Source organism: Lampris incognitus, chromosome 15 (assembly GCF_029633865.1).
Source record: "Lampris incognitus isolate fLamInc1 chromosome 15, fLamInc1.hap2, whole genome shotgun sequence".
Taxonomy (NCBI): Eukaryota; Metazoa; Chordata; class Actinopteri; order Lampriformes; family Lampridae; genus Lampris; species Lampris incognitus.
The window spans coordinates 20,294,425-20,321,939 of record NC_079225.1 but is presented as its reverse complement, the minus strand read 5'-3'; the positions used below and the strand labels follow the sequence as shown (position 1 = coordinate 20,321,939).

Below are 27,515 nucleotides of genomic sequence, written 5' to 3'. Positions count from 1 at the left end.
GCCATCTTGACAGCACAGTATACCGTTCCCACCAGGTACTCCAGTCCAGGGCAGGTCATTTTTGGAGGGCTGGAAATGGGTCGCCTTATGGTGGGACCTCCACCCTCTCATCACCCACAGCAACTACAGCATCATCAGCAGCAGCAGCAACAACAAAGCCACCAACAGCAGCAACTCCAACACCATCAACAACAAATGCAGCACCACCAACAGCTTCAGCTACAGCAGCAACAGCAGCAGCAGCACTTGCTCCAGCACCAACACCTACAGCACCAACAGCTTCAGCAACAGCAGCTCCAGCAGCACATCCAGCACATGCAGCAACAACAGCAGCAGCAGCAACAACAACTGCAACAGCAGCAACTTCAACAGCACATGCAACAACAGCAGCAACAACAACTTCAGCACCAACAGCAGCTCCAGCAGCAAATGCAGCAACACATGCAACAGCAGCAGCAGCAACAAATCCATCAACAACAGCAGGCACAGCAGCAACATCATCAAATGCAACAACAGCAGCATATTCAGCAGCAGCAACATCAGACACAGCAGCATCTCCAAATTCAGATTCCTGTTGCCTCTATGTCATCAATCCAGCCTACACCAGGTGTAGCTGTGCACCAGCACCAACTTCAACCAGGGGCTCTTCAGATTCAGATCCCTCACTCTCCTGCTGACTCGGTGGTTGAAAGAGGAATGGGAGGAGAGCATGAGCACCTGCTGAAAATCAAGCCCATCAGGTCGGTGCCCCAGCTTGCTGAGGGGGACACGGTGGTGTTCAGTGCCCCTCTAGAACTTAGCAAGATGAACCCCCCACCCCCTTACCCAGGGACCGTGGCAGCTGCTGTGGCTGCCGCAGCCGCTGCTACTGCCTCTGCCTCAACTCCGGCTTCTTCTGTTGTCTCCAACCCTACACCCGGAGCGGCTGGAGGAGCAGGGGTCACTCCTCCAACAGGTGAGCTGTGCCTGAAGAAGGGAGAGTTCCCACTTTATTCTTCAGGCCAGCAGGCAACACAGTACCCCACGCCACTGGGCTATGAGAGGATAACCACCTTTGACAGCAGTGGAAATGTTGAGGAGGTATGTCGTCCTCGAACACGCCTCATCTGCAATCAAAACGTTTACACCCTCCAGGGTCCTGGTAGCTCCGCCACTCTCAGGGTCACCTCTTCATCGTCTTCTTCCTCAACAGACATGAAGAAGGTTCAACTGCCCTATGCCTCTGCCACTCTCAACAGACTCACTGTGCCACGTTACTCTATTCCCAGCGGAGACCCACCCCCCTACCCTGACCCAGCCAATCAGACCAATACTGTTGGCAGGAACCCGGGACAGAGGCTTGATAGCAATCTGATCCATGCCACTCTCAGGAGGAACAGCCGTGAGGCTGCTCTCAAAGTCTCCCAGATGCTGGAACCACCCAGACCCTTGCCTCCTAAGGCCAAAAACAGCGGTGTTCTAGCAGCCTCATACCAACAGAGGGTGCCAGCAGCCTTGTATACCTGCAGTCAATGTAGTAGTGCATCCAACATCGGGGGCACTGCCCCAGGGAGCACTAATGGAATTGCAGGTGGGACTATCATCAGACAGGATTTCCCACCAGGGAATGGAGCACCACATAGTACAGTGATTGTCCATTCCAATAGTGCTACTCCCCTGGCTTCCCAGTCCTCTTACAATCTGCTTAGCTCCCTCGATGGATCGGGGCCAGGGGGTACAGGAAATGTAGGCGGCAGAGACAGAAATGACTACGTCAACTCAGCGTTTGCTGAGGATGAGTCACTAAACCAGTCCCTGAGACATTTAGCACTGGGTGGGCCTGACGTATCGGGACTAGTTGTTAAACGCCCTCCTCCATATCAGTGGGACCCAGCTGGCACAGAAGAGGTTTGGGTTCCTCAGGAACGGACAGCAACCCTGACCCACAGTGGACCCCCTGGGCCGCACAAACCACCCACTCTCATCCTCAGCCCAGCTCAGCATTTAGATGTGTCCCGGCTGCCTTTTGTCCTCTCTCCAAAGTCCCCCACCAGCCCCAATGCAGCATCATTCCAAGCCGTAGCAGCAGCTGCAGGTTACCAGATCTCTCTTCAGTACCCTACTGGCGCCACTTACTCGGGGCCCCAGCTCCAGCCTATTTCAGGTTCACCCCGTCCCTGTTCCTCCCCTAAAGAAATGGTGGCGCCAGTGCCCTTCTCACAGCAGGATGCAACCATGGTCCTACCACCTGGTTACCCTGCAAACCTGGCTAACCTGGCCTGCTGCCCTCTCCCGCCCATGTATCCGGGAGGAAGCTCGTGCGCCAGCCTCCCCATCCCACCCATTGCCCTCCACACTCCTTGGGGCACCTACAACGCTTGCCCGCCCATGCCCAACTCTGCAGTTCCATTACCTCCTAAAGCCTCTCACATGGCAGCAGACAAAAACGTTCTCTCTCCCCCTCCCCCTCCCCCACCACCCCCTCCTCCCCTGCCACCTGCAGAGCTGCAGGGTCACAGGGGCTCAGCAGAGGCCATGGCAGAAGCTGGGGAGGGTTTTCAGGAGGTTCTCTCCCTCACTGAGAGCCCTTTGCCTCAGCGCTCTGAGAAGTTCAGCAAAAAGAATCGCAAGCGGGCAGATGGCCGGGCGGAGGAGGCTAATGTACCGCCCCTCGCTGAGGGGGGTAAGTCCAAGAAAGAGGGGCGAGCACTGGGTGACTTCAATTCACTCATCTCCAGTCCCCGGCTGGGTGGTCGGGACAAGAAAAAGCTGAAGGGACAGAAAGAGCAGCATATGAAAGCTAAGAAGCTGAGCAAGGCCCCCACCACTAACGAGTTCCAGGACAGCTCAGAGAGTGAGCCGGAGCTCTTCATCAGCGGGGATGAGCTACTAAACCAGTGCCAGAGTGGTAAGAAGGGCTGGAAGAGCAAGAGGAGCCTTCGAGCTGCTAGTGAGCTGGACGAGATCAAGTGTCGAAAGGCGAACGAGAAGGAGGACCGTGGTCTGGGCAGCCAGGGCTTTGTTTATGTCATGGCCAACAAGCAGCCACTGTGGAATGAAGCCACACAGGTGTACCAGCTGGACTTTGGTGGGCGTGTCACACAGGAGTCCGCGAAGAACTTTCAGATTGAACTAGAAGGAAGACAGGTAAAGGAGCCATAGTCATAGCCAAGAAATACTCCTCAAACTAAATATATATTTTCAAGCTACTTAAAATGTAGTAAAAGTGCTATAATAACCACTGATTTTAAGTGAGCAAAACTCTGCAGTACATGTAAAGTTTGTTGGACAGAAAAAAAATATATACTGCTGTCAGTCTTTAATGTGTCTACTTCAGCCTGTTTTGAAAAACTTTGCGTTTGTTTTCATCAGGTAATGCAGTTTGGCAGGATTGATGGCAACGCCTACATCTTGGACTTTCAGTATCCCTTTTCTGCTGTGCAAGCCTTCGCAGTGGCTTTGGCCAACGTCACTCAACGCCTCAAATGAGATGTGCTGCCACCTCCTATTCTGAATTCTGTGTGGGATGTGAATAAAAATCTGCTGAAGGGACACGGTTGTTGCTTTTGAAGTCCCAAAACTTTCATTTTGGAAAAGAGATTGATATCTTCCCCGGCCTTCACAGAAAGGAAGATTCAGTCACACTGACTACACAATGCTGCCACAAGAGTTGGTGCAATAAGCATTGGCTGTAGCTGCCGAGGTTGTCTCCAGATTTACCCTTTTTGGCAATCTGTGGCTCCTTGCAATACCTACAGGGCCAAAAGAACTGAGCTTTTGGTAATCATCATGCAAATAAATGCTGCTTTAGCTAGAAAGAAGCTCACAGATATACTAACCAAGTGTTTAGTTTCCTGTCGGAGCAATGCTGAAAGAAAAAAAAAGTCTCTGTTTCAGTTTTAAGAAGGAGCAGCAGTAATACTTGAAAACCACACTCTGGAAATAAAAAGGCGTTTCTGCTTTTTTTTCTTTCTCAGAGTGCACAGGTACTACTGGGCACTAAAATCCATTGCTGTACAAAACTGAAAACAGTTACCAGTTTATTATACCGCTTTTGCGTATAGAATTTTACTAGAAGGTTAAACTTTGCTGAAGATCCGGGTGGGGGGGGGGGGTTTGTTTCAACTCTCGAGTCTTTCCTCTCCAACACTCCAAATCTTTTTTGCTGGAATTGGGACTTGGATAATATGCATTGTGTCGGAGCACTATCAACAGTGATCCCCGCCCCCCCCCCCCCAACAAGTTTCCCCGTCGTTACAAAATTGGAAACATAAGGGAAAATATAAAACTAACCGGACCTTTACTTGTTTTCTGCGGAGGTTCCTGGGAATTCGAAGGAAAAAAAAAAAAGAATTGTTTCACTCTCCCACATGGTTTCATTTATCTGTACATTTCTCCGTTTGTTTATCGATTCATTCTGCCTATATGAATTTCAACATTGTGGTCATCCTCCATTTGGTAGCATCCAGCCTTCCTGACACGGTTTCAGATTACTTGCTTTATTTGTGAAACTGTTGGCCAAGTAGCGCGTTTCTGTATAGTTTGATGATACTCAAGTGGGCCGGGGTGTACAGAATAGGTTACACTGACATATCCTGTGCTATTTGAAATGTCTCGGTTTTTTTTTTTTTCTTACGGTGACAAGGGGCACAAGAAGAGGGTTGTTGAGACCAGGTTTCAACAGCCTGACCTCTGGCATGAAGTGATTAGTCACCTGCTGTCACTTCTATGAAGTGAGTGTGTAGTTAGGGGTGTTGTCCCTAGAGGTCACGCTAAAACATGTAAGCAAGGTACAGGAAATAGTTTTGTATATTTCACTTATTGCCATTTCATACATTTTTCAGAAGTGATGTAAATACACTCGTTCGTACGTCGGCGTGTAGACACTTAGGTGAGTTTGAGAGACATCTGTTTACACCTCTCCACTGTGTTTAAGTATAAAATCAGCTGTTAAGCAAAGCTGTAGCATTGTTCAATCGAACCACTACAGCCAGAGGAGGGGAAAAAAGAAAAGACGTTAAGCTGTAATATTTCCATTTACTGAATCTTTGAAGTCAGAAAACCCAATGAAGGACGAAGCTGTTTGAAACCTCCTCTTTTAGTGAGCGGACACTGAAATCTGTTAAAGCGGACACCCTTTTTATTCTGGTAGACAAACTTGCATTGTTTCTTACCTCGTCACAGAGCGGGTGTATCGGGTGGGCGTCAGGGGAACAGCGGTAGATTAGACATATCGGACGTAGCCGAAATATCATCTTTTATTTGAGTTCTGTTTGTTAAAGAGTTTTAACCAAAACCACTTTGCACCAACAGCTGCAGTAGAATATCCAGGCCTAACTAAATATAGGTGCAATTGGCGTCGCCTCAAAAATGTGTGCCAAAAGAGACATTTGCAAAAGTTTAAGATTTAGAAAGGGGGCCTAGAGGAAAACAATATGCTTGTGCTTGACATATTGGACCAAATACACGTGTTGGTCTTTAAATTAATGAGATTATTTACATTTCTTAGTTGTTTTGTTACATTGAGGCACATGTCGGTAAGAGAAAAGAAGGATCCTCTACTGAGCTGTAGTCTAACCTTGAAAGAAACAAAAAAGACCACATGGCATAAAGAAGATACTCACCGATGCTTCTTTTGTGTTAGTTGTGCAATATTCGCTGAGGATGAAAATTCCTTTGCCATCATTTATTGAACACATTTTAACGTCAACGCCGAAAAACTGTAGTTTGGCATCTCTTTTGCTGGTCTGTAAATTTTATTTATACGAGATTATTTCCTAAAGGCTGTATATTATTACTTGTGGAGTTTTCTGAACCATTTCATTGTGTCGATGAGGGTTTCGTACAAAAGTAGCCCGAATTGTGAGTTGGCAACGATGGATGGGGGGGATGGGGGGTGTTGGGCCCGAATTTTCAGTGTTTCGTGAAGTCTGCATTGAATGGAAATGATATGAATGGGGTAGGTGCCCAGTTGTCCAGTATAGTTGGTAGACTAGTTTTGTAGGACGTATCCGTAAAGTCGAGGTGTGTCTTTTTTTCAAATGTGCTACCAATCCCATCAGTGTTATATCTATTATCTTTGATTGATGTGAGTATTTTCACCCTGACTAAGCTACTGCTTTTTTTTCCACACTGTTACTACCCTCTTTGTTTTCATCGTGCTTGCAGGTAAGTTCAGACATCGGTCAGGACATTTTTCTACACACACACACACAGACACACGTTCAATTCACACATGTTCATGATCGGACTCGCATAGGGACATTGGTTTAAGGGTTCACCTTCTTGATTTGATGAGATGACCTATTGTAGATATTGTAGGGTTTTTCTTTTTTTTCTTTTTTTTTTAAAGACGTGCTTTTTACTTGTAATTGTAGAAAAAAAACTTGAAAAAAAAAACTCAGTTTGTTTTTGGTGACGTGAATGGATAGTAAGGCATGCCAATGTAAATTATTTTACAACTGTATATGTCACGCATCTTTTGAATAAAATGTCAATGTTTCAACGAAATGATTTGCCTTGCCTGCTGAGTGGCGGGAATAACGGGATGACCTCATTCCTGCCAGTGGTTCCGTCGAGTCTTCTGTCACCCATGAAGAACCGACCCAAAGGCACCGTCGGGAGCCCGCCCGGGGTAACTGGTAAGGGCTTGCTACCCCTTGCCTATGGAGAGCTGCGCCTCTGTCCTTGGTGCTGGATCCTGGTCACGTGACCCTCCCCATCGCCTGTAATGCGCGTGTCCGCCCCCCTCTTTTTTTGGAGGTTTTTTTTTTTTTTACTGCTTTCTATTTTTTGAACAGACACAAACAAAATAGCTTCGCCTGCACTTTCGATTAAACGTGGAAACAATAAAGACGGACGACAGGGGTGGTTTTTCTAAAGGCCGCGGATTGTTTCCCATCGCCATTTTCAGGCCCCATACGTCAGGTATGGACGCCGACTACCCCGGTCTGGAGAACCCTCTCTACAGCGAGCTCAAGTATTTCTGCAAGAAGATACAGGAGGCCTATAAGGACCTGAAGGAGGACTTGACACCTTACCGGGATGATCGGTTTTACAGGTGGGCCTGCATTGAGTTTTGTTGTAGCAACTCATTACACACATACCTTTTTTTTTCTTACACTGCAGTGTAATGGGGGGGGGGGGCTAGACGCCGCATTAAGTGCTTGCGTTGAATTTTGGGGTTGTGTGAATCATAATACAACAAGCAGCGGTCAGTATGTGTCCTAATCTCAACAAAGTAGCCGCATGCTGTGGACCGGAGCGTTTTAATCGCACCCTATCCAGAGAAAAATGAGCTGACACGGCGCCTTGTGACAGAGGCATGCTGTCTTTGACAACCTCCGTGTCTTGTCGGCTTACGGCCTCCGTCTGTTTTAGATTTTGTCCGACCGAAACCCAGTTTGGCTCTTTAAAGGTTCATCCAATGCAGGAACAGAATACGTGAAGAGAACATCGAGGGAATGAAGAGGGATTCAGAGCTTTATGCGGGAGCAGCTTTACAAAAATGGCCCATGTGGACCGATAAGGATTTTGGTGTTTCCTTCTCTATAATGCAGATCTGATGGCTTACATTCACCGTTTTAAAAAACGGTTTAGTTAATTGGTGTCTTTCAACGCAACAAGTCGCCATACCCTTTCTGATGACCGCAGCGGAAGGATAGTAAACCTTAGATGCGTCTGGATTTGACATTAAGGAAAACATTTTATAGGATTGTATTAAGTTTACCGTCTATGTCGGAGGAAAATAAATAACTTAACACCCTGTAAATATCCTTTGGAACTGTCGCCCTTTGACGCAGCCCCTCCCCTTCGCTGACGTCATCAAACGCAGGAGGAGCTTCAGTCATGTGACTGTAGCTCCTCCCGGCTTGATGACGTTGCACACCGTTTGTCGCAAACTGATGTCCTACGCGGATGTGGAGTCTGACAAAATCGTGCCTTCTCTTGCTCTCAAGAGTAAAAACTGAACAAAATGGATTTGTAAGTCAGATACCAATACGTTGCCTTTTTGTTGTTTTATTTGTTGCTTCTTTCCATTCGTTTGAAATGTCCTGTTTGAAAGAGCGTCTTCCTGTTCACTGGCGTTCGTCTGCTGCGGTAGCCTGTAGAGTTGAGTAATAGACGCTTCAGCTCGTTGCTAGCTCTCAGCCTGCTGTACTATTTTCCATGCTCTCTCTTTGTGCGTTTGTGTCTTAAATCTTGGAGCTGTTGATTTTTATCTCCACGTGACAGATTGGCCCCCATGCGGCTTTACACACTCTCTAAAAGACACTTCGTCTTGGTCTTCGTGGTGTTCTTGGTCTGCTTTGGCCTCACGGTCTTCATTGGTATCGCAGGTATGTGTGAATGCCATCATTTATAACACAAACATGACATGTCACCCGTGTCAAATTTAGCAAAGATTTAAGTTTTCAGTAGTAAATCTCAGATTTTCATTTGTGGCTGAGTGAGTCAGTACTTTCAGTAGCCCCATATGTGACTTCAGCTCCTCATAACCTTCTGCTACTCAGACATTCTGTCACACAAGCTTACCATAAACAGCTATTAGGATTAAATCAAAAGGCTGTTTTTTTAACCTGTTTTCTATCAGCTATAGTGTCTTTGAAGGTATGCTCATGATGAAACAAACGTTTAAATCCAACGTTTTGATGGCATGTGCGGTTGAATTTGAGTTTGATGATGGCTCTGCCTGCTGCTCATCCTCTTAGCACAGGATGTTAAAATATTGGGTTTAGTCATTTGTTTCAGCACGGCTAAACGTTGTCGCCCCACCAGTGGGACTGCAGAGATCATGAGCTTACTCTCAAAGATGCTATAGCTGGTTGAAAACGGGCAGAAAATAAGTCTTTTGGTTTATTCGGAATAGTCACCAATGGTAAGCTTATGTGACCGAGTCTGACTAATGGAAGATTACGAGCTAAGGTCACATGGGGTAAACTTTCCCCATCTATTGCAGTTATGACAAAATATCTATGCACTGCTTTCACTTCCACCCCACAATTTAAAGCATTATCTTAATGAACTAATCCATTTGTCTGGACGATTTCTGAGTCAGTGTTGGCTCAATTAGTTAAATGACTACTTTTTCTGAACTGAAGGACATTTTTTAATTTTGAGATGTGCGTGTTAATATCTATAACATTTTTTTTCCCTCCAATGCAGGTCCTAATATTATTACTGAGCAAGAACACAGTGGGGATAAGCTACGAATGAGAAACCACTCAATTAAGGTAAGACATTCTGAGGCAGAACATGACATGCTTTGGTAGGATGAGCAGGTTTCTGATGTGATCAGATCTCTTATACAATTTTTGATGATGGCAAAATTGCAGGGTTTTTTTTCCATTTGTTCTTTTTTTTTATGCACGCAGCGCTTTCACAGAACCCCAGTGCTAATACATAAACAACATATGGATATATTAACCTAAAGCTGTGAGCTAGGCATCATATTGTTGAGCTAAACAAATGTCCAGTCAAGGATGTCGTAGTTTTTTTAATTCAGATTCTCCATTAATGAACTTAACATGGTATGATTTCCTTCTCATTTTATGCTTTTGTAAAATCGTCTTTTAGAAATGTTCTTTTTTTAGTTTTGACGGTGTTGTTTGCAAACTGGAATGTCCTACTGAATATTTTCTGATAATTCTGTAGTAAATTCTTTCTGATCAATTTGTTGTTTCAGACTGGGCCCTTCAATCTAGTGTCCCCTCCTCTTACCACCTACAATCAACAGCTATGGCTTACATGTCTTATGCAGGTGGAGCACAGCAGCAATGGTAAAACCACAGAAACACCACTTATAATAAAGACTGTTGTTCACAGTGGTGTGGATGTTCGATAGTGTTCCCAAGCGTGTGGGGTTTTGCTTTTCCCCTGATCAGATTTGTATAAAGCAATGACCATTTTGTTAAAAAGTGCATTGTGCTTCTCTGTCTGTGGTAGTGATGGACTTCCAGCAACACTTTGACATCAACGTTGAGCTGAAGGGAGTGATGCAGGATGCCACTGTCACGCACATCAACGACAATGTGCACCAGAAGCCACGGACGCTACACTGTGGGGCTGTGAGTGTTTTGAAACCTGAAAACCACTTGTCTCTCTGTGTACCAAGTCAGCCATTTAATTATCAACGCAGGAGGAGTGTAGGTTTGTGTAAAATCACATTGAGGATTTATGTCGAGATTTGCTGTAGATATGTGTCTTCATAGTTGAATTTGATTGTAATTTTTGATGGACAAAAAGCAGTAACAACTAATCAGAAGTAAGTTTTGTTTTGTTTTACTGGACTAGACTAATTCTAGTAATTCGCTTTTTTCCCCCCCTTTCATGCAGAAATGTGACGAAATTATTGTGGTCCATCTCGGCTACCTCAACTATACCCAGTATCAGATCATTGTCCGTTTCAAAGGCCTGGAAAATATCTCTTATGATATCAAGGTTAACTTTGTGGTAAGAAACAAATGCTGTCAGGGAAGTTTCAACCAGGGAAACTTCCTCCAGTGCTGAATGTTGTTTGCTATACTTGTCTGTTAGGTGCTTCTTAAAATGGCTTCAATGCTCGGACACAATCACATTTGTCTTTCCCTCTTTTTTTCCCTTTTTTGTTCTTCTTATATTCTTCACTCTTTATTCCTGTACAGTGGAAAATGTACAATCCCACCTTCTCTCAAGTTGAAATCTGGTTCCGGTTCGTCTTTGTTGTTTTGACCTTCATGGTGACGGTAAGCGAAAATGCTTCTCCTAAATAGATTTTACATAATCTGTGATTAATTCAGCAATCATTCTGTCAGTTCAGTGTTTCAAGGTGTAAGCGCAGATATTCTCTAAGCTTTGTCATTGCACCGGTGAGCCCCACAAAGATAGCATGGCTCAGAACAATGTTATCAGTAAACCACTTTGGCTTACTCAGGACATTTGACGTGAATGAATCCGACTACTACTTTCGGCTGCTCCCATTAGGGGTCGCCACAGCGGATCATCCGTTTCCATTTCTTCCTGTCCTCTGCATCTTCCTCTGTCACACCAGCCACCTGCATGTCCTCCCTCACCACATCCATAAACCTCCTCTTTGGCCTTCCTCTTTTCCTCTTCCCTGGCAGCTCCATATTCAGCATCCTTCTCCCAATATACCCAGCATCTCTATTCCACACATGTCCAAACCATCTCAATCTTGCCTCTCTTGCTTTGTCTCCAAACTGTCCAACCTGCACTGTCCCTCTAATATAATCGTTCCTAATCTTGTCCTTCTGCGTCACTCCCAATGAAAATCTTAGCATCTTCAACTCTGCCACCTCCAGCTCCGCCTCCTGTCTTTTCGTCAGTGCTACTGTCTCCAAACCATCTATCATAGCTGGTCTCACAACCATCGTGTAAACCTTCCCTTTAACTCTTGCTTGTACCCTTTTGTTGCAAATCACTCCTGACACTCTTCTCCACCCACTCCACCCTGCCTGCACACTCTTCTTCATCTCTCTTCTGAACTCCCCGTTACTTTGGACAGTTGACCCCAAGTATTTAAACTCGTATGCCTTCATCACCTCTGCTCCTTGCATCCTCACCATTCCACTGTCCTCCCTCTCATTCAAGCATAGGTATTCTGTCTTGCTGCTACTGACTTTCTTTCCTCTTCTCTCCAGTGCATACCTCCACCTCTTCAGCCTCTCCTCAACCTGCACCCTACTCTCGCTACCGATCACAATGTCATCCGCAAACATCGTAGTCCAGGGAGACTCCTGCCCGATCTCATCCGTCAACCTGTCCAACAACATTGCAAACAAGAAAGGGCTCAGAGCCAATCCTTGATGTAATCCCACCTCCACCTTGAGCCCATCTGTCATTCCAACCGCACACCTCACCATTGTCACACTTCCCTCATACATACTACATACTACTCCTACATACTTTGCAACTCCCGACTTTCTCGTACAATACCACACCTCCTCTCCTGGCACCCTGTCATATACTTTGTCTAAATCCACAAAAACACAATGTAACTCCTTGTGGCCTTCTCTACACTTCTCAATCAACATTCTCAAAGCAAACATCGCATCTGTAGTGCTCTTTCGTGGCATGAAGCCATACTGCTGCTCACTAATCATCGCCTCTCCTCTGAACCTAGCTTCTATTACTCTTTCCCAAATCTTCATGCTTTGGCTGATCAACTTTATACCTCTGTAGTTGCTACAGTTCTGCACATCGCCCTTGTTCTTGAAAATCGGTACCAGTATGCTTCTTCTCCACTCCTCAGGCATCCTCTCACTTTCCAAGATTGTGTTAAACAATCTAGTTAAAAACTCCACTACCATCTCTCCTAAACATCTCCATGCCTCCACAGGTAATCCACTGCACTTCCTGATTCACTATCTCCACATTATCCAACCTTCTCTCTCTCTCATTTTCTTCATTCATGAGCCCCTCAAAGTACTCCTTTCACCTCAGCACATGCTCCTCGCTTGTCAGCATATTTCCATCTCTATCCTTGATTGCCCTAACCTGCTGCACATCCTTCCCAGCTCGGTCCCTCTGTCTAGCCAATTGGTACAAGTCCTTTTCTCCTTCCTTAGTGTCTAACCCCTCATACAACTCACCATACGCTTTTTCCTTTGCCTTTGCCACCTCTCTTCGCTTTACGCTGCATCTCCTTGTACTTCTGTCTAATTTCTTCGTCTCTCTGACTATCCCACTTCTTTTTTGCCAACCTCTTCCTCTGTATACTTTGCTGTACTTCCTCATCCCACCACCAAGTCTCCTTGTCTTCCTTCCACTGTCCCGATGACACACCAAGTACCTTCCTAGCTGTCTCCCTCACTATTTCTACAGTGCTTGCCCAGCCATCCGGCAACTCTTCACTACCACCCAGTGCCTGTCTTAACTCCTCCCTGAAAGCCACCTTCTTCAACTTCCACCATTTGATCTTTGGCTCTGCCTTCACTCACTTCCTCTTCTTGGTCTCCAAAGTCATCCTACAGACCTCCATCCAATGCTGCCTAGCTGTGTTCTCCCCTGTCACCACCTTATAGTCTCCAATCCCTTTCAGATCATACCTTCTAAGATATAGTCCGCCTGTGTGCACGTTCCTCCACTCTTGTACGTCACCCTGTGTTCCTCCCTCTTTATGAAATATGTATTCACCGCAGCCATTTCCATCCTTTTCGCAAAATCCACCACCATCTGTCCTTCCACATTTCTCTCCTTCACACTATACCTACCCATCACCGCCTTGACATGAATTAATCCATTAAAAAAAAACAACTGCAAAATTAGTTTTTGGAATTAATTATGTTATTGCTAAAGTAAAGCTTAGTTACTTTTTGCTGTAAACTCTTTTATCAGTTCTCACAAGTGAGGCATAGATTGTTTTGATTTGCTATGTGGGATAATATTAAGTCTGACAATGACAGGAATAGATAGACCATTTGTTTTCATCTATTGCTATTTATATAATTTTCCTCCTATGTTTCTTTTTCTCAGTCTTTATTTTTCTGTCCATCTTCCTGTCTTTGTCTTCTTTTTAAAAACCTTTGTTACAGTTTTTACCCAATAATGCCCATTTAAAACTGACCATCTCTAAAAAAGAGGATTCCATTTGACTCCATTTAAGCTGTTTTCCAAACGTAATCCGGTGTATTACTGCATCTGTCGGGGTTTGTATGGCTTGGTACAACAGCAAAAGATGCTGCCAGGATTTTAGCCTGCGTTTCCATTTGCTACCTTTCCTTAGACTCCACAAGTCTCTGTCTAGCATCATATTAGCTGACCTCAAATGTTACAAGGCAGATTCATGTTTATATGTATATTTTATTAATTTTTGTCTGGCTGCCTCACAGTGTATGTTTGCTCATTCGCTGAGGAAGTTCTCCATGAGGGACTGGGGCATAGAACAGAAGTGGATGTCTATCCTTCTGCCTCTGCTCCTTCTCTACAATGGTGAGTTTCAACTCAGTGATTTGTTCTTTTTATCTGTCCTTCAGGTGAGACATTTGATCTCTGGCCCTGCCACTGTTTGGTTCCTTACTGTTTCAGCTGTAGCTCCTAAATCTATAGTGAATTAATCAGTCTATTACAAATGTTGAACGTGTCCTGTCAAGAGGTAGTTTGTCCATGTTGATGGTCAGATGGGTTCTTCATTCTGATGCCCTTATATTCTTTTTGTTGTGCAGATCCATTTTTCCCACTGTCATTCTTGGTGAACAGTTGGTTTCCAGGGACCTTAGATGCGTTCTTCCAGGCCCTCTTTCTGTGTGCCCTGCTACTCTTCTGGCTCTGTGTCTACCATGGCATTAGGGTCCAGGTGAGTCCAGTATATATATATATATATATATATATTTTATTATTTATTGAAAGATCCATACAACCTAAAGGTGGAATTTTTTTGCAGTCACCCAAGGTAAGATCAGCATCTCACGTAGATGCTTAATGAATGTCTTTCTCACACCATTATATTTACTCATTTGAAGACACTTTTAGCCAGAGCAACTTACAAGAGAGTCAGCAGTTAGCCGATAAGTTTGATAGTCACCAAAAGCAGGAAGGCTGCTTGCCAGCGTAGGGTAATTAACCCTTGTTGGAGGGCATTTTCTCTACTTCCTACACCAGCCTTATGTCCTTATATCCATACTATACTCTCACCTTCATTAATATGTAATTACAGTCATGATGTTTCGACCATTGCCTTTATTAATCTTGTACTCTAGGGCTTTACATGTGTGGTGTTGACTTTGTTTTCATAGGGTGAGAGGAAATGCCTGACTTTCTACTTGCCCAAACTAGTTATAGTTGGTCTCCTGTGGCTCTCAGCTGTTACACTGGGGATATGGCAAACGTAAGTCCAAGCTTTGGTAGTGTGCAACCCAAACCAGCCTATGAATTAAAACAAAATCATAATATATTTTTTCCCTGTTCCACAGGGTGAATGAACTCCAGGATCCTACCTATCGGTATAAAGTGGATATAGCCAACTTCCAGGTCAGTCTGTTACATATGAAGGCTCTAAGCACAGACTTGGTTCATGACAAGTTAGGAACATGGTCTCTCTATTATGTAGCCTAGTGAAATGGGTATTCAGTGATGAGATGAATAAGAGGAGACAGGGTATAGAAATATAATGAAACCAAGGGATGGATTATCCTGAAAAGGGGGGGGGGTGTTATTTGATATCAGGATGGTACTACTTATATTTTGTACACCCACTATATGCATCTTACCTACCTAAGTGGTTAACAAAATCTCCATGTTACCTCTTTAGGGCATGAAGGTCTTCTTCCTGATCATAGTGGCTCTGTACGTGCTCTATCTGATCTTCCTGATTGTCAGAGCCTGCTCTGAGCTCAAGAATATGCCCTATTCAGGTAGCACAGTATGGCACACAAGTCTAATCTAAACTTGCTAACTTTGACTGTGATGGTATCAACATGTGTGTCATTTCTGTCACCAGATCTCCGACTTAAGTTTTTGACAGCGCTGACGTTTGTGGTCCTTGTAATAAGGTGAGTATAAAGAATGGAAAAATGTCCTAAATTCTCTACAGTTGAACTTAGCCAACCACAGGTATCATTTATTATTGTTATTATAATCATCATCATCAAAAAAAAAATTTTTTTTGAAAACTTCTTTATTTATCTCAGAAAAGTGGAATCAGTTCATCGGGAAAAAATAAACCTTGTGTCCTGATGAACCGAATCAAATTTTCTGGGATTTCTACACCTGGCTTATTGAGCGTTCATCAAGACATTTTCGTTCTTTATTTACTTGAAACTGATCCTGTCATGGTTTCTCTCCCCAGTATGGTCATACTCTACCTGAGGTTTGGTGCTAAGGCTCTCCAAGACGATTTTGTGGCCGAGTTGTCCACCCACTACCAAAACTATATCCTTCCCGTACTTGTTTCGACTTGGCATACTTCATTAATACATTTTTTTTTGTATTTTATACCTTTATTAGATAGCGATAGTGGAGGTAGACAGGCAATGGGAGAGAGGGAGAGCAAGAGAGAGGGGTATGACATGCAACAGAGGTCGCCGGCTGGATTTGAACCAGCGACGTTGCAACCACGTAGACACGTGGTATGCGCTGTAACCATTCAGGTACAGAGGCGCCCAAGATACAATTTTTTGGGGGGGAGGGGTTTGCCATCAGGTTGGGGTGGGTGCAGGGTCTTGAAATTTACTGTGTGTATTCCTTAATTCCAGACATACCAGCTGAATTTTTATCATTTTATGGCTTACTCAACTTTTACTTGTACACATTAGCATTTGTGTATTCCCCCTCTAAAAATGCTCTTTATGGTAAGTAACGCAATTCTCATTGCCCTTGTTGTTTTCTCTCACCTCACAATACAAACAAATATATCTGATAGCCTAATTTTTGTTTTGTTTCCCAGACTCTCAGCTGAAGGACAATCCTGCTTTCTCCATGCTAAATGACTCCGATGATGAAGTAATATATGGGTAAGTGTTTATACACCGATGGTATAACAAACTGCACCAAACACAACTCTTACATAAAACTTCTCGAAGTTCTAGAGTCCGCGGTGGTGTAGCGGTCTAAGCATCGGCATTGTGTCGATGCAGTTGCCCACTGGGGACAGGGGTTTGCACCCCGGTCTCGTCAGATCCGACTATGACCGGACTCGATGAAGCAGCAGTAATTGGCAAGGTGTCTCCTTTGAGACTGCTGGCTAGAGAGATGCAGTTGGCAAACGCATGCAGTACGAGGGTGGAGTTTGAACTAAAAATAGGGATCGATTGGCCACTAAATTGGGAGAAAAAAATCAGAAATAAAAAAAAAAGGTTCTCAAAGTTCAGCTACATCATATATTTTCAAGTTATCTCCTTCATATTGACAATTAAGTAAACAACACGATCAGTACTGATGAAATACCAGAGAGGTTTGCCAGACACATTGAAGATGCCTTACTTAACTACACGGCGAGGTTGTATTAAAGGTGGAAGTTAATGTATTGATAGCTTTTGTGTACTACACTGTTTTTCAGGTAGTGCTCTGTACAAACACATTACAGCACTCACACGATTCTGTTTGCTTCTCTGTTTTTTGAAGGAGTGATTACGAAGAAATGCCTTTACAAAATGGCCGTGCCATCAAAGCAACAGCCAAGTTCCAAGATGAGAGTGACAGTGACTGATTGGATCCCTGACTGGCGCATCCCTCTTGTTCTTCTCTTTACCCTGTTGGAAACTATGTGGACAAATACAGCACACTACAATGTAAATAAGGAGTATTTGCAATGGTAATGCAAAGTAATAGGCTGTAACTACATGAATATATTTTTTAAAAGAAGTTCATTGTCTACTGAATGTCTGAATGTAATTTCACTGAGTCAGTGTATGCAGCATCAGTCAAACATGCCTGCATTTTTATTTTTTTTGCTGCTGTCATTAAGAACAATAGAAATAGACACATATGACATCATTATCCAATCTGTACGTCTTTTCTTTTTTTAATTAATTTGCATTTCCTTATAGATTCAATGATGTAGACGGGAAAAGTGCCAATATTGTTTTTTTATTTTTTTAAAAAATTTTGTTTATTTTTAATTCTTTGTTTTTGTTGAATTGCTGTTTGTGCATCATACTGTTATTTTCCCCATTCCCATTAGTTGGCTGACATCCTGAGAATACTGAGGGCAACAAAAAAAACCAACCCCCAAAACAACCCTTAATTAGGCTGCAGTGGTTTTTGTATAGGCTGTAGGTCAGCAGCAACCACATTATTGATCAAGTGCCAGTTCATTGATGGCTTACAGCAAAACCCTCAGTGTCCTCAAGATATGCTGAAAACGAGAGGGAGCCTTAACTGGAGGTACTGCCAGCCTCCTACCATTCCTTAAATGATCCATTCCTTCTTTAAATAGTTCTATGGTTGCACTGCTTGTGTCATAATTTGTCCAAAAGTGATGTGACTTGATACTCTATTGAGTGGTTGATGAAATCGTATGGATTTTATGTCTTGTTTTCTGTCAGGATGGTACAAATGCTCTGAACCACTGATTTGATGTTAGCTTTCTTTGTCACTTTGTAACTCTGCTCATATAGTTTGACAGTGAATTGTTTTTTGTCTTGATTTTAACTTTATTCTTCCCTTCCAAATGCCAAGTTAAAACTCATGTTTTAACTCAAGTTAAAACATGAGTAACAGAAGTGTTTGACCTATTGCCTACACCTTAATTTTATTTAATGCTAGTCTCTAAACATATTACACCTTTCCCCCAAAACAAATAATTTGGCTTATTTAATCAGTCGTATTATAAGCAAAATGGTGCCTTCACTTCATACAAAGGTTTTTCTGATAAGCAGGCTGCAGTCTCAAATTTTGTAAAAAAAGAAAGAAAAAAGCTTCAACATTAATGTGTAATTGTTTAATGTAGAAGTTCATTTTCATGATTTTAAAGTTTATTGAGTTATAAGTGGGACTGTGTGTGTTGAAGGGAATTTCAATATTTTGTTGCTTTAGGAAAAAAATCTGCTGTGCTCTATTATGTCACATGTAAATAAAGTAAAATGTAACCAGCAAAATGTTTTTTTTTAATCGCTTGCACATTTGAGGGCAACAGGAAAAATATAAAACTATTTACACAGATATTACAGACAAGGTATTACACGACAAAAGTTGTTTCTATCAAACACAAAATGCACATTTTCAGAAAAATTACAGATAACGTGTAGTTGGTTTAGAGGGCAAGACCAAAAACGGTGACGATGCAGTGCATAGACTTGTTCTCCCATCTCACTGTACAGCTTCCTGTTGAATACCAAACAATACAATTAAGAAATTGTCCTTAACCATTATTACTCCAAATCTGATCAGCACATATGACCTTGATAACCCAACACCTTATTTTACATTTGTAAAGCTCAACTCCCCACCTCCTTGAGCAAATGGATGCAATTAAACGGATATAAATCATTCACTCTCCTCCACTGCATATTGCATATTTTCTTAGTTGGTACTGGATTACAACCAGTGACCTTCCAGCTAGATGCTCATTTCTCGAGTTCAGTTTGTTCCCTGCCCTGCACTGTTCAGAGAATTCCAAAATCATCGCTCTAATGATCAAGTTAATGTGGCGCAAGCGTTGCAGAAACAATATTTTGAGATTATGTGAGACTAAAAAAGCTGTATATGAGAGACACATAGATGTTTCATCATACCATCAGTTGTGTTGTCCCAGAAGCATGAGCTGGCTGCTTGTATACCTGCCCCATTTTTCTGCATGATGACACAGGTTACTGTGAAGAAATGCATAAACACAATCACAATTTCCTTTAGGGCTAACCTCAAAGCAAAGAATCACCGGCATGTCTTACAATTAGAAGCCTTCATACCGATGTATTTGAAAGGCTTGCCAAGCTTGCTGAGTTGACCGAGGCACTGCTCTACCACATTGGTGGTCCACTGATTCACTCTGTTGTGCTGGTAAGCATTCCCTCCAATGGCTCCTTCAACAGACTAAAATTACATTTAGAAGAAAGCAAAGATTAAAGTAGAGATAAAGAACAGCTAACAACAAAACTTTTACTGCTTCTTAATCTTTATTATACTTTTATATAGTATTAGTAAATTAGCATTACTTCATGGTATTATAGTTCAATATAATAGTAATCGTAAAGCATATTAGTATGGCATATTAGAATTTGTATTAGTATAATTAGAGTATAGTTTATTATTATAACATTTTTGTACAACAGTATTAGTATGTTACTATAATCTATTAGTATAATTTTTATTTACTTATACTAATCAAAAGTATTAGGGATGAACCGATACCAATACTGGTATTGGCTATCTGGCTGATATCAGGCTAAAATGGAATATTGGTATTGGAGATTGTACCTAAGAATAAAATCCTAGACCAAAAGCCATGAGTGACGTGTCATGAATAAAAGCAAGACGGCTTGGTTTACAGTATTTTTTTGGCAAATAGTAATAATAACAATAATCTTTATTTCGGACACACGGCCGGTCCATAGCATAAAAGCAACAATACAATAAAAGAAAACAATACAATAAAAGAAAAAACAAAACAAAAACCATTTAGGCCTACATGACACCCTACACTCCACGAGCACGCACACACACACACACACACACACACACACACACACACACACACACACACACACACACACACACACACACACACACAACATGTGAGGCGTCCACACACGCACCGTACAACACAGTCAGTTCATAACAGATACAGGCTGTCTCACTAGTGCTTTTGAAGTCTGGATGTGAACCGATAGCAGCTTTTCATAGGGCTGGTTAGAGCCTTTATGATGCTGTTCTCGAACACATCCAGGCGACACATAAAATTATACATTAGCCGTCTTAAAAGTACATCACATGTAGGCACATCTGAGGACACAAACAACTGACTGGCACTATGCCATCTGGGGACATGAAGCAACAACCTCATAGCATCATTGTAAGCTCCTCTGAGCCTCTGCATACTTCTCTTCCTGTAAGAAGACCAGAGATGAGCTGTATACAGAGGTGTTACAGAAGCTCTAAACAATGAAAACTTGACATCAACAGAGCACATGGAGAACTTCTGAAGCAACATATTAGCCTGGGCATAGATTTTACAGCATTGCCAGTATATATCTCTGTCATCCGTCAGATCATTAGAGAGGACATGTCCAAGATATTTTATTTCCTTGCATGTATCGAGAGGACTATCTGATAACTGAAACACAGGAAAATTTGATTTCCTGTCCTCTCTAGTTCTGACAATCATGACATTACTTTTTTGGCGTTATATTGAATGTCATGTTCTTCGCCATACTGCGAGCACACCTTCAGTAGCTTCTGAAGTCCAGCACTATATGGGCTAACTAAAACTAAATCATCAGCATACATGAAGTGATTGATGACAGAGCCACCCACAAGACAGCCCGTGTTACACCCATTCAGCTGTCTCGACAGGTCATCCATATACACGTTGAACAAAAAATGAGACAAAATTCCACCTTGGCGAACCCCATTGCCTACATGGAATGGGGCAGACACATCATTGTCCCATTTAACCTGAAACGTCTGACGAGCATACCAGAAGACAAGAATTATGACTATATAATTTGGAACACATCTAGCCAGCAATTTCATAAATAATTTCTCATGGTATAAGTTTGTGTTTCTTTAATGGTGGAAAATTTTTGATTTTGTCTCAATTATTTTGCCTACTGACCCCAAACTAATGGTCTAGATCTGCAGTGTTAAGCATAAGTAATGGAACAGTGTAGCGGATCAGTACTGTGTATCAGATGATACTGAAAGATTTGTACTTGGAACTGGTATTGGCAGTGAAAAACCGATAACCTATTTGTGTATCCCCAATAAGTATAATTCATTAGCATATTATATTTGTTTAATCTACTGGTATTATGTTTCTACTACTACTACTACTACTTTTGGCTGCTCCCGTTAGGGGTCGCCACAGCGGATCATCCGTTTCAATCCCTTCCTGCCCTCTGCATCTTCCTCTGTCACACCAGCCACCTGCATGTCCTCCCTCACCACATCCATAAACCTCCTCTTTGGCCTTCCTCTTTTCCTCTTCCCTGGCAGCTCCATATTCAGCATCCTTCTCCCAATATATCCAGCATCTCTACTCCACACATGTCCAAACCATCTCAATCTTGCCTCTCTTGCTTTGTCTCCAAACTGTCCAACCTGAGCTGTCCCTCTAATATAATCGTTCCTAATCCTGTCCTTCCTCGTCGCTCCCAATTAAAATCTTCAACTCTGCCACCTCCAGCCCCGCCTCCTGTCTTTTCGTCAGTATTATGGTATTACGGTATAATGTTTACCTGCTTCAAATTAAGTTATCTTCAGAAAATAAAGTGATTCTAGTCTACTATATTCTATACACGACACCCAACAACTAATCACAATACATTCATTAGTGCCATCGCTGGACAATCCAGCACAGCTAGCAGGCGTAATTAGCAGCCGTCGTGGTTTCCTTAGCAACCATCATGGTGTCCTAGCGACGCGCTGCTGCTCGTAAACATGGCTAGCTAGTGTTAGCATTTCATTCCACAAACTGAAACTAGAAAGGATGAGCTGCTGTTAACACTGACAAAACGAAAGGTGGGCAAAGCCGTCATTACCTCTTTTATGATTGTGCTCACTTCTTCCACAACAAAGGCCGTCTGGTGGGACAGAGACAGAAGCGAAAGTTAACATTGACATTACGACCGTCTAGCCGACTAGCATACCCTCAGATTGCATATAATACGCTCCTTCTTAGCTCGGCTATTTTGCGAATGATTTATGTAACTAGCAACTTAGTTAACTGTGAAAAGTTAACATAGTGTGCACACATTGGATGGCTATTTTCAAAATCAAAATGCAATTACAGAATCCAACTCACCTCTTCTGCCAGCTGAAACTCATCCATGGCCGGCGTTTGATTCACTGAGCATGCGCGATGGCTCGATCGTTCCTCGGTGGTATACTGACAGATGAGGGCTCTGGGGTCCCCGTAAAAACACTTTAACAATAGGGTAAATTAGGTTTGTAATTTGATAATATGATTTTTTTGGGGGGGGGGTATACGCACTATTTATGGACATTCTCAACCAAACTGACAAAGGCCTGATGAGCGGACCTCCGTTTAGTCTAAAGGTCCCTGTCATTTTTTTCCCCAATTGATATTGTACTTACATGACGCATATTCCTGCATAAATTTGAAATGGTGAACCTGGGGCCAAGTAATATTCCAGCATAGAGAAACTGATTGGTCCGGTGCGCGCACACGCACACGCACACACACACACACACGCGCGAGCGCACACACACACACACGCGCGAGCGCACACACACACACACACACACACAGCAGTACAGGCCTGTTTCGTGCGTCGCGCACTCATCAGCTGCTAACGAAAAAAAACTTTATAACAACACAGTTGACGGTCAATGGTGTATAAGTGCTCAACTAATGAGGAGTGGAATAGCAATACTGATACAGGAAAAAAAGTTTAATACATTGTATATATATATATATATGTATTTATAGAAATAAAATACAATACAATACCGGATCCGCTTCCGGTGTGGGAAGATGGCTGCGCGAATTCACATTTGCGGCGGCCTCACCCAGTACCGTCCATGCAGATTGTCTTTGTCCACGTCTAAGTTTTGTCTTCGTTTGAGCGGTGGCGCCCCCAAGGGGTTGCCAGGGGTGGCCACGGCCACCCTGATACTATCCCTGGCCCCCCTGCTGGCCCCCCCAGCCACGAGTCGCATATGCAGAATATGCTTCTGATTATGCATAATATGCTTCTATCTGACATTTTACATTAGGTGCTGTTCATTTAAACCAATAATGTATATTTTTCTTAACTCTCATATTGACAGTTTTCCACTAGGCTATACAGTATGCGTCAGCTCTCGTTGACTGTGGTGTTTTTGATGTCGTCGTGAGGAGTGCGGGGAGGTGTGTCGACTCGAGGGTGTCTGGTTGGGAGAGCTGGCGCTGGATCGGCTGGGAGAGCTTGGTCTGCTTCGTCCGGTGGGCCCGGGGACCACGGCCCCTGCCTGGAGGTGCCCCAGAGGAGGAAACGCCGCGGGCGACCTGATAGGAAGCAGGGTGGGCTAAGCTAACTGCTAACCCATGCAGACCGGCGGTTCCGACAGTCATCCTGGCTGGCGTTCGTTCCCTTGGACAGTCATCCTTGTTTTTGTTTAGTTTGGATATTTGCGTTCTTGTAGTTTTTGGATGTGTTTTTGTCTTTGTGTTGGTCTGCTGTGGGCTGGGGGAAACGGCATTTCGTTTCATTTCATGTACGCAAGTGCATGAAGTAAAATGACCAAGTGTTCCTGATTCCTGACAAGTAAACATATTTGGGCACGTCCTCACCTGAATCGTACCTCATAAAGAGCTTCAGATACCGTGTGTAGAAATTAAAATAACTGCTTCCGGTTACTCCCGTGTGTGTGCGCGCGCTCCAGTAGTTTACGTCACCCAATAGTCGAGATCCACCGCCATTTTGGCAGGAAAGCGGGCCTACGGCCGGGCGAATGACTGTTAGCTAGCAGCAAGTCTCTCCGCCTGCTGTATTTATACAGTGAATATGGTGGATAGCTGTTGTGCGCCGGGATGCCAGAACAGTCCCGGACAGGTAAAAGGGAGAGCATTTTATCGGATTCCTAAAGATCCCGAAAGACGACATAAATGGATTACTGCCATAAAACGTGCTAGAAGCGAACAGAACAAAACTGAGCGATGAGACCCCACAAGCAACGGATTCCGCTTGTGTAGTGACCACTTCACATCAGGTACAGAATACAACACTTCCTAACGTTAATACATTATTTATTTAACAGGCTTTTATTACGGTTTCTGACAGTTTTATTATACTAAAAGGCAAGTTCGACCTATGCATTATGGCGTGGATTTTGCGGGGCTAACAAAGGCTTGGATTTTTAAAAAAAAACTAAGCCTGTTGCTCACTAAAACGTGACTGGACATTTTCTATTTACTTGTGTTTTATGGAAAAAGAGTGATAACCCTTTGTCACCCGACTACGTCCCATCCATCTTCAAACATGTACAAGTTATTAGACTTGCTAAAAGAACGACGGCGTATCCGAGGACAACTTCAGATGCTTTATTAGTCTATTTGTAGGCTTAACATCATGACAGCCTAGAACCAACTGCCCTACGTAACATTGGTACACGGGGTTCCTGCGCCCGTGCGCATGTAGACATACTAATAAAATAGTCCACCCGGACAGTGCATTTACATGACATCTCCCTCCTTTGAGTCATAGACACAGCAACCAAACAACACCAACAGGCAACCCAACAAAACTACAGCCATATTGAACAACATCAGCAGAGCAGATAGGTACTAACTTCTGTAAAGCCAAAGTAACATTCAGCAACTTACATAACACATTCAACGATGTTTAAACACGTTTCCTTTCGTCAAACATTCAATATTTTTTTCAACATTCAAAATATATATAAACTGTTTTCTTTCTCTCTTTTTTTTGGACCTGAATTATGGGATAGACTGCCCAGTCACCTCCATATCTGCTGGAGATTATTATACTCCCATTGTGGCAAGCTGTGCATCAAGTAAACACAAAGTCTTTAAACCTTTCCGGCAGATGGATAACTGAGGCGGGTGTTGAGCTTGTGGTAGGTTTCATCAGGTATTAGGCTGGTGTCTGTGCCAGCGTCAATCTTGAAGGTTACAGAAGTGTTACAGATATTGAGCTTCACAGTCCATGACGTATTGGAGTCTGTGATGTCGTACGCTGTTTTAACATCTCCCAGAAAGTGCTTGCTGCCATGGCTGGCCTCCTGCTCCGATGTGGTTAGCTCATCCACTCTTGCTGGGCGGCGCACGACAGAAAAGTGCAAAATTTTCTGGCAATTGCACTGTGCATGTCTGGCTGCACAGTGTGCATGCCTGGGGTGGTCCTTACTGCACCTAAAGCACTTCCTTGGTTATCCACCTCTGTCGCGTTGCTCCGCCATGTGGAAACTGTCGTTGCTCTGTCTCCCTCCCCGTCCGCTGTGCTGCCGAGGAGGTGCTGCGCGTGCATGTTTCCTCGCCACTTCGCTGCGGTAACTACCATCGTCTGTTATGCTAGCCCTAGCCTGCTGGCTAACTTGCCCCTTAACCTGCTCTGACTGTCTCACCATCTCCACTGCTTTGTCCAACGTAAGGTCTGCTGTCAACTGTAGTTTTTCTGACGGCTCTTTGTCTAGAATCCCTATGACTAGTTTATCCCGAATATTCTCTAATTTCGCCGGACCAAACTGGCAAGTCTCAGCTAGCTCGTAGAGCATGTGAATGTATTCCTCAGCGGGTTCGCCTTGCTTTTGTGCTCTGAGGTAAAAACGACCTCTTTCGTGGATAACGTTCACTTTCGGTATGAAGTAGTTATATCACTTTTCCAACACAGTCTCATACTCGTCTGTATCTTCATCTGCCTCAAACACAAAAGTATTGAAAACTTGTTCTGCGCCCTTGCCTAGCACATATAGCAGTATGCTAACCTGTAGATCTCCAGTCTCCAGGTTTAGCTTAGTATCAAAACGGTACCTCTGAAACCGTTGCCACCACTTGGGCCACTGCGCCGGTCGAGTGAAATCCAAATTTTCGGGAGGGTTAAACATTGGCACGATCAGCATCCAGTATTCGAGGACAACTTGAGATGCTTTATTAGGCTATTTGTCGCCTTAACATCTTGACAGCCTAGAACCAACTGCCCTATGTAACATTGGCACACCGGTTTCCTGCGCCCGTGCACATGTAGACATACTAATAAAATAGTCCACCCGGACAGTGCATTTACATGACACATGTACCATCCCCGGAGAAGAGAAGAAGAATGCGGTTAGATGTATTCAACAGAAGACAGAAGAGCAAACAAAGAAGTCATCAGCTGCAGCAGTAATCCTTCCAACACATTGTCCTCAAGACAGCAGCAAGCATCCTACTGCAGACCATATTCTCACAGGAGAATCTTCCATGAAAGAATCTACCCACAAACAACTTGAAAATTATTTCCAGCCTATTCCTGGTGATCATGATGATCCAACAACTTCACCATGTTGCAATGAAAACTGTAAGAAACATTATACTCTTGAATTGGAATGCCAAGCTCTGAGAACTGAAAATATGTTGTTAAAAGACAAAATGATTAGAACTGAACTGAATGAGATGAGTCATCAAAACAATGATAAAAAGGTTAATATTCTCACTGGTTTACCAACATATTCACTACTGATAGCAGTTTTTCATTTTGTAGCTCTCTATCTCAAACATAATTCTGGCCTAACATTATTTCAGCAGTATATGCTAGCTTTAATTAAGCTTAGAATGAATTTGCCTTTTGAGTTTTTAGCTTATTATTTTGGCATTAATTCAACCACTGTTTCAAAGCTTTTCAAACACTATTAGTGTAATGTATTGTAGACTAGTGCCAAGTCTAGTTATATGGCCTGACAGGGAATCATTAAAAAATCTCTTCCATGTGCATTTAGGAACCGTAACTTTGAGAAGACAGTTTGCATTATTGACTGTTTTGAAATATTTATTGAGAAACCAAGTAACTTATTAGCCCGTGCTCAGTATTGTTCAGCATACAGGTCACACCATACAATGAACTCTTTAATTGCCATTTGCCCACAAGGTTCTATTTGTTTAATTTCTAATGGATGGGGTGGCCACACAAGTGATGAGTTCATTACAGAGCAAAGTGATTTTTTATCTAATTTGCTCCCAGGGGACCTAGTGTTGGCAGACAGAGGTTTCAATGTCAGAGTCCATCCATTCTTACCAAGCTGAATTAAAGATTCCAGCATTCACTCGTGGCAAGAAACAGTTAGATCCTGTTGACTTGGAGAACACCAGATGCTTAGCATCTTTTAGGATACACATTAAAAGAGTCGTTGGAGTTCTCTGTCAAAAATACACTGTTTTGCAAAGCACTGTCCCCATAGGTTTCACTGACATTGACAGAGAAAATGATTTGACCTACCTTGATAAA

General features: G+C 43.2%; 3 protein-coding genes across 4 annotated transcripts in view; 2 read left to right on the top strand and 1 right to left on the bottom strand.

Moving 5' to 3' along the window:
* The window catches only part of tulp4a (TUB like protein 4a), a 48,876-nt gene extending 45,116 nt beyond the window's left edge, over nucleotides 1–3,760 (top strand). Inside the window, exons 13-16 of the mRNA XM_056294906.1 lie at nucleotides 14–146; nucleotides 693–1,570; nucleotides 1,628–3,126; nucleotides 3,352–3,760. Coding sequence (XP_056150881.1) covers nucleotides 14–146; nucleotides 693–1,570; nucleotides 1,628–3,126; nucleotides 3,352–3,468 — 2,627 coding nt within the window. The 3' untranslated portion in view covers nucleotides 3,469–3,760. The remainder of the gene's footprint in view (nucleotides 1–13; nucleotides 147–692; nucleotides 1,571–1,627; nucleotides 3,127–3,351) is intronic.
* A 3,144-nt stretch (nucleotides 3,761–6,904) lies between these two features.
* Nucleotides 6,905–17,171, top strand: tmem181 (transmembrane protein 181). Of its 2 annotated transcripts, none has more exons than XM_056294419.1 (17): nucleotides 6,905–7,039; nucleotides 8,215–8,318; nucleotides 9,145–9,212; nucleotides 9,665–9,758; nucleotides 9,925–10,046; nucleotides 10,315–10,431; nucleotides 10,623–10,703; nucleotides 13,809–13,908; nucleotides 14,142–14,272; nucleotides 14,712–14,803; nucleotides 14,889–14,946; nucleotides 15,227–15,329; nucleotides 15,416–15,467; nucleotides 15,764–15,846; nucleotides 16,176–16,265; nucleotides 16,361–16,427; nucleotides 17,038–17,171. In XM_056294419.1, the coding sequence occupies exons 1-17, from the start codon at nucleotides 6,909–6,911 to the stop codon at nucleotides 17,120–17,122; spliced, it is 1,578 nt and encodes a 525-aa protein (XP_056150394.1). In that variant the 5' UTR covers nucleotides 6,905–6,908; the 3' UTR covers nucleotides 17,123–17,171. The 2 variants fall into 2 exon arrangements, with proteins under 2 accessions (XP_056150394.1, XP_056150395.1); XM_056294420.1 differs by lacking the exon at nucleotides 6,905–7,039 and adding an exon at nucleotides 7,882–7,962.
* A 1,457-nt stretch (nucleotides 17,172–18,628) lies between these two features.
* dynlt1b (dynein light chain Tctex-type 1b) lies at nucleotides 18,629–22,402 on the bottom strand. Its single transcript, XM_056294421.1, has 5 exons — nucleotides 22,376–22,402; nucleotides 22,113–22,154; nucleotides 19,323–19,446; nucleotides 19,149–19,226; nucleotides 18,629–18,738 (listed from the first exon to the last, which is right to left on the bottom strand). The coding sequence occupies exons 1-5, from the start codon at nucleotides 22,400–22,402 to the stop codon at nucleotides 18,668–18,670; spliced, it is 342 nt and encodes a 113-aa protein (XP_056150396.1). The 3' UTR covers nucleotides 18,629–18,667.
* Between the last annotated feature and the right edge of the window lie 5,113 nt (nucleotides 22,403–27,515).

Bases quoted from the DNA above. Each gene is read 5' to 3' on its own strand.
- tmem181 (XM_056294419.1), top strand. From the start codon at position 6,909: ATGGACGCCGACTACCCCGGTCTGGAGAACCCTCTCTACAGCGAGCTC. The intron at 14,947-15,226 runs GTCAGTCTGTTA...TTACCTCTTTAG, and splicing joins TGGATATAGCCAACTTCCAG to GGCATGAAGGTCTTCTTCCT. The intron at 15,847-16,175 runs ATATCCTTCCCG...TTCCAGACATAC, and splicing joins GTCCACCCACTACCAAAACT to CAGCTGAATTTTTATCATTT.
- dynlt1b (XM_056294421.1), bottom strand. From the start codon at position 22,402: ATGGATGAGTTTCAGCTGGCAGAAGAG. The intron at 19,447-22,112 runs GTAATGACGGCT...ATGTAATTTTAG, and splicing joins TGAGCACAATCATAAAAGAG to TCTGTTGAAGGAGCCATTGG. The intron at 19,227-19,322 runs GTATGAAGGCTT...ATTTCTTCACAG, and splicing joins CAAGCCTTTCAAATACATCG to TAACCTGTGTCATCATGCAG.